The 12,099-nt window shown below is 41.5% G+C and overlaps 1 protein-coding gene across 6 annotated transcripts in view; it reads left to right on the forward strand.

Annotated features, from left to right (window-relative positions):
- Positions 1-12,099, forward strand: part of TMC5 (transmembrane channel like 5) — a 23,336-nt gene continuing 11,237 nt past the window's right edge. For 5 of the 6 annotated variants that reach the window (XM_032126125.1, XM_032126127.1, XM_032126126.1 and 2 more), the window contains exons 1-10: positions 1-82; positions 6,605-6,766; positions 7,311-7,495; positions 7,866-7,970; positions 8,716-8,805; positions 9,559-9,658; positions 10,228-10,318; positions 10,639-10,887; positions 11,032-11,183; positions 11,719-11,863. In XM_032126125.1, coding sequence (XP_031982016.1) covers positions 6,693-6,766; positions 7,311-7,495; positions 7,866-7,970; positions 8,716-8,805; positions 9,559-9,658; positions 10,228-10,318; positions 10,639-10,887; positions 11,032-11,183; positions 11,719-11,863 — 1,191 coding nt within the window. In that variant the 5' untranslated portion in view covers positions 1-82; positions 6,605-6,692. The remainder of the gene's footprint in view (positions 83-6,604; positions 6,767-7,310; positions 7,496-7,865; positions 7,971-8,715; positions 8,806-9,558; positions 9,659-10,227; positions 10,319-10,638; positions 10,888-11,031; positions 11,184-11,718; positions 11,864-12,099) is intronic. The other variant, XM_032126129.1, reaches the window with a different exon arrangement.

Raw genomic sequence — 12,099 nt, forward strand, 5'->3', positions numbered from 1 at the left:
GGGCGGGGCGGCGGCTCCGGGGCACCTGGAGCGGGAGAGCCGCGGCCGGGCAGCCTCTCCTGGCGGCCGGGTCGGGAGCGAGGTAAGCGGCCGGGACGGGCGGCTCTGCGTCCCGGAGAGGCTGGGCAGGGCCGGGGGCTGCAGCGAGCAGCGCTGTCCGAGCGGGGGCTGCCCCGCGGCGGCGTGGAGGGCGGGTTCTCCGCGCACCGGAGCGGGAGGAGCCACCGCAGCCCTGGCAGGTGGCTGCCGCTTCCAAACGGCCGCTGCTCGCTTAGAATGATGCAGCCGTAAGGGTCGGACTGCGGGTATGGCAGGGATGTACTCGGCTTCTGCTCTCTGAGAGGTGAATAACCACCCAGCGCGGTGCCCAGAGCTCGGTGTCAGCCCGGCTGCACGAACGGCACGAACAGCCTTATCGCCCCGTTAGTCACACCCGAGCTTCCTCTGCCTTCAGCTGGAAGGGCTGGTCCCATGGGAGATTACCAGCCACAGTTCTCTGAGGTATTTAGCCAGTGTCGCTCTTCACTCTGAGGTGTGGCCCCAACTTGGCTGGGGACACAGCCTAGAGCGTGACATTTCACTTTGGGTAGGTTGCATGTCGGTGTCTGGTAGCCAGCGAATGGATGTGGCACTGTATTGTCCAAGGCTGTGAGTTTTTGTGTTACAATAGGTAACGGGAATTTGTATTAAATAGGTGGGGAAAATCTCGGGCTTCAGTATTCGTGTTCTTTGTGGTCCTTCACTCTGTAATTCCTAAAAACACACAGACTTACTATTTAACCTACAAAGGCTGAAACGTTTCTATGCAGAGTACTTAATGTACATCTAAAAGCCAAATCTTCATGTCCTGGATTTTATTGCTAAGTCGCTGTCGTTAGTAATGCTCTGTTAGTACGGCAAACCTGTAAGCAGTGGCACTGCGCGGGGGCTGTGCTGATTTCTGCTTCCCCTGCCCCAGTGTCGCCGCTGCCTCCTCTGCCAGCCCTGGAGCCGCGGCAGCCTGGCCCTCCCTGCTGTGCGGGCAGAAGCAGCCCAGAGGCTCCAGAGCCGCGTTCGAGGAGCGGCAGCTCGGCTGCGGCTGCGGGTCGGTCCCTGCCCGTGCGGCACAGCCCGAGTGCGGGGTAAGGGTACAGCAGGCTGCAGGCGCTAAGGAATGTGGTGGGAACGGCACCTCTTCTGGGCTGATATGTCAGTACTGCACCCAAAGCAACTGGTCTCTGTGGATATAATATTGCTGTTAGCAAGAATTTTTCCTGCTCTCTTCTAAGTCCGTGAGAGACTTTTCTCTCTCACAGAAGATAGTCGCAGAGTTTTGTAAACCATGAGCACGTGCAACCTTGGAAAAGGCTTGTTTATGGTACAGTAGAAAAATATTTTGACAATGGATGTTCTAGGATTTTAGCCAGTCACCCCAAGGGGTAGCTGATCCTTTGTCCCATTAGACTATGAAGAAAAAGTCTATAAAAGAGTTTTTAAACTCATTAAATAAATCAATCTTGCTGCACAATTCCTGCCTGCTGGATCTTCTCTCCTCCTCCCTATGGCTGCGGGACACGGTGATATACCCTAGGGCATTTTAATAGATCTCTGATTTTTTTGAGGTTCTTCTGTTTAGTTTTATGGTTAGTCTTTCGGTGCTTTTTGTTTGATTGGTTGTTTTTTCCCCCAAAGTAAGTTTGTCAGAAGGACTTTTAGGCTATAAAGTGATAAAGTGCTGAGGTGGTGTGGTATGGCTCTGTGGGCAGGTATAAGAGAAACTAGAACTTTACACTGGTGTCCCCTTCACGTTTTGGTGAAAAACTCTCTTATTGTGACTTTTACAGTCCATAGGTTGTGTGTGTTCATTGTAGAATAGACCCCTAGCATACTAATACGCTACATTGGATTTTAATGGAGCTGCATTTTGTTTGGGAAAAAAAATATGTTCAGTTTATGTGAAATTATTTGTCAAAAAATTTGAAAACTGAATATAAGGATTTTGAAGAGTTAGGAGAAACCTGTGACAAAACTGGTTCTCTTCTTTTGACTGGTTCCCCCTAGCCATGTTCTAGTTTCCTGGTATTCACAATATTCTGACAAATAAACTTTTTGTTTTCCCTCAGGGTCCTGTTAAATGTTGCTTGTGCAAATAGTAACAAGACAAGAATATCCTTAACAGGAAGTTAAACCAGAAATTACAAACAGAACAATGCCCTTTTTCAGTCCAAGACCTTTGAGTGTATGTAAGCTCCTATGTGTTATCCAAAATAATCATATGTGTAGTCTTCATAAGCTTTTACACTTGAACTGGTGAATGAGACTCCTGTAACTGATACTGCTCATTAAAGTACAATTTGCAGGTGGAAAGAGGATAGGTATCCATTGCAAGTGCAGAATAAACAGAGCTTTCTTTTAAGGCAAAATATCAGAACTCTTCTAGGAAGCAGTATCTTCTAATAGACCTGCTGTGGTGGGCTGCCTTTCCACTGAAAGCAGAAAATTAAATTCCAACCAGGTACTCAAAATTCACTTCCTTCCTTTTTTTGTAAGCAGTTATTTCCTTGAAATACAAGTAGCTGGCAATATTGGTTAATAGAGTTTAAAAACTAGTTTTGCAAAGCAAGATTTAGTCCCGCCAAATGCAGAGAATGTGACAGTCTGCAGTTTGGGAATTCAGTCAGAAGGCTGACTTGCACTGGTATGAAATGATTCTTGCTTCAGCCCCTTTTTCTGCATAATGGTCAGACTATGAGCTAGGTAATGTTTTTCAAGGGTTAAAGAAATAATGCAGTGTTGTTTCTTATTCTTGCTAACCTTACCTCTCTCTGCCAGGTCTACTGTTCCTGCTCTTCAGTTCCCTCTTTCTAATTTCAGTAGTTGTAGATCTCAGTCCTTACGATTTTCCCAATGAATTAAGTTTGCACTTGTAGTCAGAGTTAGGAGAATAAAAGCAACAAAGCAGTAAACACAGAGAATTGCTCACAAAGCAGCCTCCAGGGAAAGGATTAGATCATTCAAAGTCATTGTCATATGTACTTCAATCCATAGGAATGGATCTGTGGGGCCTTTTGGGTGGAGAAGCAGGGATGTGTGTGGTAGATTAGGGAGAGTACCGTGAATTTCACCGAATTAATGAAATATCTGAACTTTCACCCACTCCCTTTAAGCAAAAACTGTAGGTGCCTCCTCCTTATAACACTTTACTGGACACTAAAATTTAACTACATATTGTAGCTTTTTTTAGATGTTTCTGGGGCATGTTTAATAAAAAAGGTTTCTGAACTCAGGTGAAGAAGTAGAATCCTGCTTGAGACACTGCAAACACAAAGCGGTCCTTCTTCAAAAACATTGTCTAAGCAACCACAGGTGATAGAAAGGATTTAACTTGCAAAGTGGACACGATGAAAATACTGTTGTCTTACTATATTGTGGGGGAATTGCAAGCGGAATGTTAAATGGAGGGGATAAGACAAAAAAGTGAGTAAGTGTAAAAAAAAATGGATAAAGAGTTAATAAGGAGCAGAGCTCATGACGCTGAAGAGCAGCCAGAGGCAGACACTTTCCTGCTTCCTTCTGCCTGGCTGCTTTCTGGACCCCATTCTTACTGGGACCAGCTGAGGTATAGGGAGGGTGGGATCCAGATTCTGGTAGGTTCCATTGCACTATAGGACTAGGGAATAAATCCATTTGGGCTCAAGATCCAAGAAGCTGTTGGGAGAGACAGCAGCATGTGACTATAAGGGGGATGCTGTCGCTCTCCCTTCTCCATTTGTTTGTCTCTCCCTATGCAATAGGGAGTCTTTAGTGCTGCTGCATGTCATCTGTCTCTGGGAAGATCACTTGTAGCAGAGGCACCATTTAGATTGCTGAAATTGAATTCAAGTAGCAGAGTTGATGTTGGTTCCTGTAACTGACCCTCCTGACATCAATAAAAACGCAATGGGAGGTGGCTTTGTTGGTGCTCGTTGGGTACTTTGGCAAGATGCCATAAAGATAAGTGGCTTTTGCTTCCGTGTATGATTCATGCTGGTTACCTTGCTAATACGTCAGTTAGAGATGAGCTTTTCTCCAGTGTAGTGTTTGATTAGTGTCAATTCACAGGCCCTTTAGATTTTCTGAGAGGCTTCCCTGGTTTGTTGTAAAAATGTGGAAACTGTTGGGACTGACACAATGGAAGAGTGGTGATCAGTACTGGAATCCAGCTGCTGATGCAGAATGTAAAACTCTGGCTTGTCTCTCAAACTCACTTTTGGCTTCCAGAAATCAGTCTGATTTTTTCATCATGAAGATGTGTGGAACACGTTAAACAGGACAGGGATTCATGAATAAAACTTCAGTAATGGTGAAGCCCTGTCTAGTCATACCCTACAAAACTGGACAATCTTTAGAGAAGTAGAGCACATTCAGCCTCCTGAATCACTTCTTCCATGAGTTCTGTTCTCTTCGTTCAACATTATTAAGTTATCTATGATGTAGTTCTGGAATTCACTATTTTTATTCCACTTCAAGATGTGTGTAAATAGGATTTACTTTAAGAAATCTTTTTTACTGAGGGATTACAGGTAAGGAGCTTGATGGTCTAAGTGGCTTTCCTGAAGCTTGATGCCAGGACAAAGTGCTGTTTTGGCAAGATATTAACGTTTGTTATGTTCTACATGAGGATTAGTGTCTATAGCAGAACATTACCTGCACAGGAAGGGATGAAACTAACCTGGAATATTTTGTCAAGGCTGTTGGTCTGTGATGTGAAGGGAGTTATTTTCTGGGAAAAGATCCAGAAGTATGAGTCTGCACTGCTTGGAGTTTACTGGTCTGTATCATTACTGGGTTGAACGATTTGAGCAGAAAGCACACTCTCCACAGGTCTTCTAACTTATTTACATATCAATGCTCATTAAACCCACTGATCCTAAACCCTTCTGTACTCCAGAGAAGGTGCACAGGGTTTCTTTCAGCAAGATTAGTTGCTTGCTGAAATCCAAAAGCATAATCACCAAATGAACGCCACTCTGCAAAGGGAAGATTTGTCAAGATCCTGCATTCTGTCTTTCACAAATGACCTCTGTCCTCCAGCTATATTTTTCCTTCTAAATAATTTTTTAAAAGGGAAAACTAAGTCTAAATGTCGTATCTTTTTCTGGAGCTATGCTTTCTGCATTCCATAATAGGTTGAAAAGAGGAAAGAGATGGTTTACTTTGAGCATTACCTGCTTTGGGTTCTTTCCAGTGAGCTATGACTGGTCAGAAATGTATAAACTGTCAGATTTGAATTTGCCTCAGCATACGCAGAAAATTTATTTCAAGTCCTTAAAACTCAGTGAGTGGAGAAAAACCAGAGTGGTTTCAGATGCTGGGGTCAGTGTTTGACTGTAAATGTCCCTGTGGACTTTCATAGTGATCCTGGCATGCAGTGCATCATAAGACTCAAAGAAAATAAAGTGGACAATGACCAAGCCAACAGAGAATCTATCTTGGGCTTTTTTGAGTTTCTGAGGAAGCCTTTATGGATAAGCCTAGAGGTCTTTCAAATGAGTAAGAGAAAGAAGCTGTATTTTCCAGATGTATTTTCCAGCCAGGCTGATCTGTTCCTTCTGGTTGGTTGATGTCAGTGAGTTGGTTGATATGGATGGCCGATGTAATACTTCCTTTGGTGCAGTAAAAATCACAAATAAAATCTACTGCAAATGAAGAAGTTTGTTGAGAGTCTACTGTTCAATGAGATTCAGCTCTGCTTTTCTAGGAATGGAGCTGAAATAAAAATAGGGTCTGATGGGTTTTGCCAGATGTGCCCTTTATCCTTTATTTTTCCCTTCCCTGCTGTGGAATAGCTTGCCAGCTTAGGAAAATTGCATGGTGCCTTTAAGAACAAATGCTAAAAATAGTTTCCATTTTTATTTTGAGTATGAGTTTTGATTAATTGTAAGAACTGCCTGTTTAATTTGGATTCTGTTTTTCAAATGTAACTTTCCCTTTTTACTGACTCAGGAGGACTCCCGCTCAATAAATTCTGACCAAGTCTGGCTTGTTTAAGATTAAAATGGAGCACTCTGTGAGAAATCTAAATGTAAAACCAGACCTATTTAAGGTATCGAGGCATTAAATAATTACAAGAGCCCTCATTGAAAATGAGTCTCTAGATGTTGTCAGCCCTGTACAAAGCCATGATCCTGCAGGTCCCTTGTTCCCAGCTAAAGCCTAGATATGCACTGCTAGCAAGGAACAGGGCAGGCTTCACCTCCTCTTTGATTTTGGAAATGTAGTGAATTTTTTGGAGAAAATTTGTGTATTTGGCTTTTATTGTTTAAGGAGGAGAGGGAGAGCTTTATTTTTTTCTTAATGTTTTGACATGCTTCTAAAGCCTGGCCTCATTAGTGTTGGGAAAACTTCAGTGACATTGCAGTTCCTTAGGTTTGGGGAGACCTCACTATAGAGAAGTATTAGTTCGTATTTTACCTGAAACTTCAGGTGGACCCCAATTTCCTGATGGTAAATGGCATGAATTTCAACCACTGCTGATTTATATTGTTTCGTGTTATTTGTTAGGAGAATAGCAGAGTCTTCTAAGTTGCTAAAATGGAGTTCCTTCCTTTTAATTTTTATGTACCTGCATCTATTTTGTAATCAGGTCTCTAATCAGTCTTCCCATTAACATATTAATGAAGCAGTGGAGACAAAAATAAGGAAGATTTCATCCTTCAAACCAAGGAATTGTCATGTCTTATCATTACAATGAAGCCTTTGAAAATCCAGACTACCACTTCTCTGAGACATTGGAAATTGATAGAAGGTGAGTTTATTTAATTTTGCTGTGTGACTGTGCCATAAGAAATAAAATCATTTATATGCAGAAGAAACTACTTCTCTGGAGGTTTAATTTGTAGATTTATTTTGATCCCTCCTTTATGCTTTCATTCTCAGACAAATTTTTAAAGCTGTTACCAGGAAGGCAGCATTCAAGGGAAATGGTGTGTTTATTTTCTACATGTTGGATGAATTTCAGTTAAATGTATTTATGGCATAATGTTGTAGATATTTTTTAGTTCCAGTAATTTTCACAATGGTCTATAACCTTGGATATCTTTGTTTTCCAAGCAGGTATTCCTGTTTAGTAAGAGTCTAAGCTAACTTCAGGTAGAGAAAAGTTTTAACCTTCCTAATTAATTTGATGACCAAATCAGAATTATGATGTTGAAGTTCTAAATACAAACTACCTCTCAGTATCAGTGTTTGTTTTATAACATACTCAAATTTGATGCTAATAGGTAGCAAATTATTAAGGATAGCAATTGAGGGGTTTTATGACAGGTTTTTCTTTTTTATTGCTTACACAGGGGGAGTTCTCAAAGCAATCCATTCTCCCACCAAACCCCTTACGATCCTTCACTGCCCAGTTGCTATGGAGAAGGCAGAGGGAGGGAGCAGAACTACCCTGTGGCCATCCCCATGGCCTCGCTGGGAGCTGGCTCTGAGTGCAGCCAGGACCTACCGAGCACAAGTCCATATGGAAATTTCACAGGTATGGAGTTTCTCGTGTGACCAGCTCAGAGAATCACTGGAACAAATCACAGCTTGCTCCATCCTGAGGGAGCCCTGCGGCTCTGCAGAGCTCAACTCTGTATATAGTTTTAGCTTTTTTTTTCTTTTAAGCTGTTCAGGTGTTTTATTAGCAAATCTGTCATTAACAGGTCAGGTGATATTGTCTTGTATGGACTGAGTAAGTTTTTGAGTACTAGGATGTACTTTGGAGTGGAGTATGGGAGTTTTGTTACAGGAATACGTTGCTGTGCTGGCAGTAGATCTGTATTTTGTCATAGGGTTGGTATTCTGTGTCTGTAAATAGCCCATAGCAGTTTGCAACTTTGTGTAACTCTGATTCCCTTTGACAGACAATCTTTCCTTTGAGCCTGAGCCAGAACTGAATTACACCCCACAGTCTACCTTCCATCTGCTGGATTATCCCTATACCCACAGAATTTCCAGTGGATCAGAAGGTAAGGATTGTGGTGCATCACAGTAGTGCATGTCAGTCTCACCCTCCATAAAATAATACTAATAAATATTTTAAAGCCTTCTTGTTCAGGCATGAATATCTTCACACAATAGAAGGAGTCATCAACAGGGTCCTTCCACACCAGAGAGCTGAGCTCCACACTGGGATGTGACACTGGAACTTGCCATTAGCTTACTGGGAAGGCTAGTCAAGGAAAGCTGTGGCTAAACTCATCTGTGTCATGGCTGGAAGGCAGATGCTTTTAAGGAGTATAGTCACCTGTGTTTGAATAAGTGGATGAAAGGAGGTGGAGAGAGCAGCTGCATTTTGGCCCCAGGGAAATGGGAGTTTGGCACATATAACTTACTCAGCATGATGTAGTGGGAGTCTAAAATGATCCCCCTGAAGGCAGTGGAAGGATTTTAAAAGAAAGGCCTCATCTTCTAGGAAGAAATGAATAATGAATTGAATAATGAATGTGTGCATTTATGAATGGGTTAGTTGGAGTTCTCCATGACAGCTGAAGACTGGGCTCAGCTCCTCTTTTCCAGCGTTTATCTGAAAAAGTGGATGCAGTTGTCAAACATGACATGACCAGGAAAGAAGTGAGTGGGGGAGTGTGTTTGCATGAGGTCAGTGAGATTGAAGGGTAGACTTTTAACGTGTTCCTGTGAAAGTGAAACTTGAATTTCGTAAGTCAAATTGTCAGGACTATCTGGGCTTCCTAAAGAATGCATGTTATTTAGACAGCTTCATTCGGAGACGCAACCGAAGACCACCTGATGAGATCTTCATTACTTCTTCCATGTTTGAAACAGATCCAGCGTGCAGTGAAGGTAGGGGTTTGGAGAAGGGGTTCAGTTTATGACAGTGTCTGCTACAAGGATGGTGTGGTTGACACAGCTCTCAGTTTCTCACCAGAGTTGCATGTACAGCCCTTCTGTGCTTATGGGGACAACTTGGGTTTGTGTTACACTAGTGATTAATCTTTTATACTTTCCTAACACACTCAAATCCCATGATAAATGAAGTGCAGTGCAGTATGAATGTGTTAAATTGTAGAAAGAAATGCTAAGCTCTTTATTAGAATTTGTTTGACCAGCTAATGGATTGTTTTCAGCCACTGTGTCTGGAATTAGCATCAAATTCCAGCTATGCAAAAGCAGCCTGATTATCAGGTCATACAGGTGTGTCTCTGGCATAGGTAGTGCTAAGTATGGGCACTAACATCAACTAACATTACAGAAGAAATAAAGCAAAAGTTTAGCTTTCAAGTCAATATGTAGCATCATAGAAGTGTAACTATCAAACAGTGATCAAGCAATGGACCAGAATCTTGGAGTTGTCTCAGTATTTTATTTTCCTTTATACTGAAGCTGTGTCTGTGAACATTCTTGTACTGCTTGCTTGCATCTGATTTAGAGTTCTGAGGGAACTGAAGATATTCTGGGCACTATTATTAAGTCTCAGAGCTTGCTCACCTTGGTAGCAGTGTAAATGGGGGATGTTGTTATGTGCATTGCAGGCTGTGTATAAAAATTACTGTATTCTTATCCCCAAATTTTGTTTTTTGCATGGGTTTGATGTAGAGGAAGATTTAGTTGGAAGTCTTGCAAGTATGTCCATCAATGAAAGGATTAAAGCAATCCAGAAGCTTCCAGAGGCCATGAGTAAAAGGAGAGAGATCAGGTAAAAAAAAAAAGTTTATCTGTTTAGTTTTATAAACCTCTAGCAACATCTAGCTATCAATTATGGGCATTTTCCATCTGCTGAGCTTTGGTTTGTCACTTTATGACAAAGTACTTCTTAATGCACTTAAAAAAAGTTAATGTCTTGCAAGAGAAAATAATTTAATGATGGAGATAAGAATCTCTCATGGTAATATAAAACAGATTATCAAGGTTCTGGGATTTGATTATAAATTATGACCTGAGATTTATTTTCAAAGGAAATTTGGATGTTGGTCTTCGAAAATGGAGAAGAGACCACATGGTCTCAACCATTGTTTTGTCTCCTCACAGAGTATATTTAATTTCTGCTGCCAGTATAAGTTAGTGGAGGGGTTAGAACACACTGTCAGAGCAGTGACAGGAGCCATGGTATCAGCTAATATCAAATGAATCACTAAGAACATCTCCATGTTGTACTAATTCTGTTCATGTGCACATGGGTGAAACTGTATTTGCAGCATCTCCTTAGGCTTCTTGATTCAGTTACAACTCTATAGTGATTGTCACCCCTGCCCTGCTCTTCCACAGAAATAAAGTTCTTAAAGAAATAACAAAAAAGTCAAGGCACCGTGGTGCTCACCCTTCCTGCTGTACACGGTGTCTGCAGGGAGCAGCAGTGGTAAGTGCCAGAAACTTCTGTCAGTCACAGCAGAGCAAAGCACTCCAACTGCAATGTTATCACTGTCTCCAGAGCAAGCTGGTGTCTTGCTTCATGTTACTTACCAAAGATCCAGGTAATTGCTGCAGTGTTCATTAATAATGACTTGCACTGCAGTAGTACTTAGGAGCACCAGTTAACCATCTTATGGTGCATGGAGTGGGGCAAATCTGTTCTTAACATCAAAATGAAACAGTAATATTAAAATGAGAGGCTTCATTAAGTGAAATTGAGTCCTGTTTGCTTGCTGAGATTCATCTCTCTCCTCTTTTTCCCTTCAGTCATTTCGGCGATTTGGAAATACTCTTTCAGAATATTTTCACCTACTGCAGATTTGGCACAAGGCTCTGAAGATCATTGGTGCTGAGTTTGGAACAAGTGTTCTTTCTTACTTTGTTTTCTTGAAGTGGCTGCTAAATTTTAACCTCTTCTCATTCCTCATAAACTTTGGTTTCATCACAATTCCTCAGTTTCTTGCAGCAGAACCAAATAACCTTTCATTCACGGGCCTGGAGCTGCTCACTGGAGCTGTAAGTATTTAAAATTAATCACATCTGTGATTTCATGATAAGGAATAGAACAGCTCCCACCTCCATTAACTGGTCTTCAGATGATGATTCTTTCCACCATGGAGGTGACAGCAAATATTCTGAATCATGTCCTTGTCTTTTCAGGGTTATTTTCAAAAAACAGTGCTCTACTATGGCTTTTACACCAATGCTACAATCAGTAAAATAGAGAATGGTCCATCTTACAACATGCAGCTGGCCTATATTTTCACTGTTGGAACATATTTTGTCATCTGTTTTCTTATCTTGTTGTTCAGGTAACCTGACCGTGAGTTCTTATTTCTCTTATATTAAGTAAAAAAATTGCCAGACAGTAAAAAACCCCATCCTGTCAACAGTTAGAAGTAATAATTACTTGAGTATGTTTCTGTAAGTCTTTCTTTACAGGTGTAGAGTTTAAGTAGAAATTTCTGCTTAGAAGACAGTCTCCAGAAATCAATCCTTTATTACAGAAATTAAAAATAACTGCAAAATAGTAAGGGACATACAGAGAATCCCAGTTCAAAACCAGTGAGTACTGTGATCCCCTTTTGTAAGCTGTTGTTGCTAACATTGTTTCTTGTTGATGTGGCCTTCCAGAGGGAAAGATTGTCAGCAACAATTTTGAGATGGAAATGGTAGAGTTCCTTACATGAAAGTTTATTTTCCACATTGTCGTATGTGACATGCTCTGACATAGGTCCAGTAACCTTGGGATGGGATGGAAAGCTGACAAATCTCCTTCCTTGCCCTGCTGTACAGACCTGATGAATTTTCCTGTTACACATCTCACCAGTTTTATTTTAATTGCAGCATGGCAAAATCCTTCTCCAGGAACTTAGTTAACCCTCAGGGATACTCTGGGAATGCCAGCAAGCTGCTCTGCACTTGGGACTTCAATATAACTAATGAAAAAGCTGTGAAGCTGAAACAAAAGAATCTCAGCACACAGATAAAGGTACAAACCACAGGAGGTACAAAACTAAGGTGTGTGAGTCGTTCTGTTGGAGACTTATTTGTGCATACAAATTTGTGTGTGCACATAAAAGTTTCTGGCAGAGTGACACGAGTGTGCTAGACCTGTGCCTGAGAGACTTAAATCTTCCTGCCTTCCTGAGTTTCATTTGGTCTGACCTCCTGGAAATGGCTTAGCTACTTGTTTTCCTTTTGTCTTTAAGCTACATATAAATATTT

The sequence above is a fragment of the Corvus moneduloides genome, chromosome 16 (genome assembly GCF_009650955.1).
Source record: "Corvus moneduloides isolate bCorMon1 chromosome 16, bCorMon1.pri, whole genome shotgun sequence".
Classification (NCBI taxonomy): domain Eukaryota; kingdom Metazoa; phylum Chordata; class Aves; order Passeriformes; family Corvidae; genus Corvus; species Corvus moneduloides.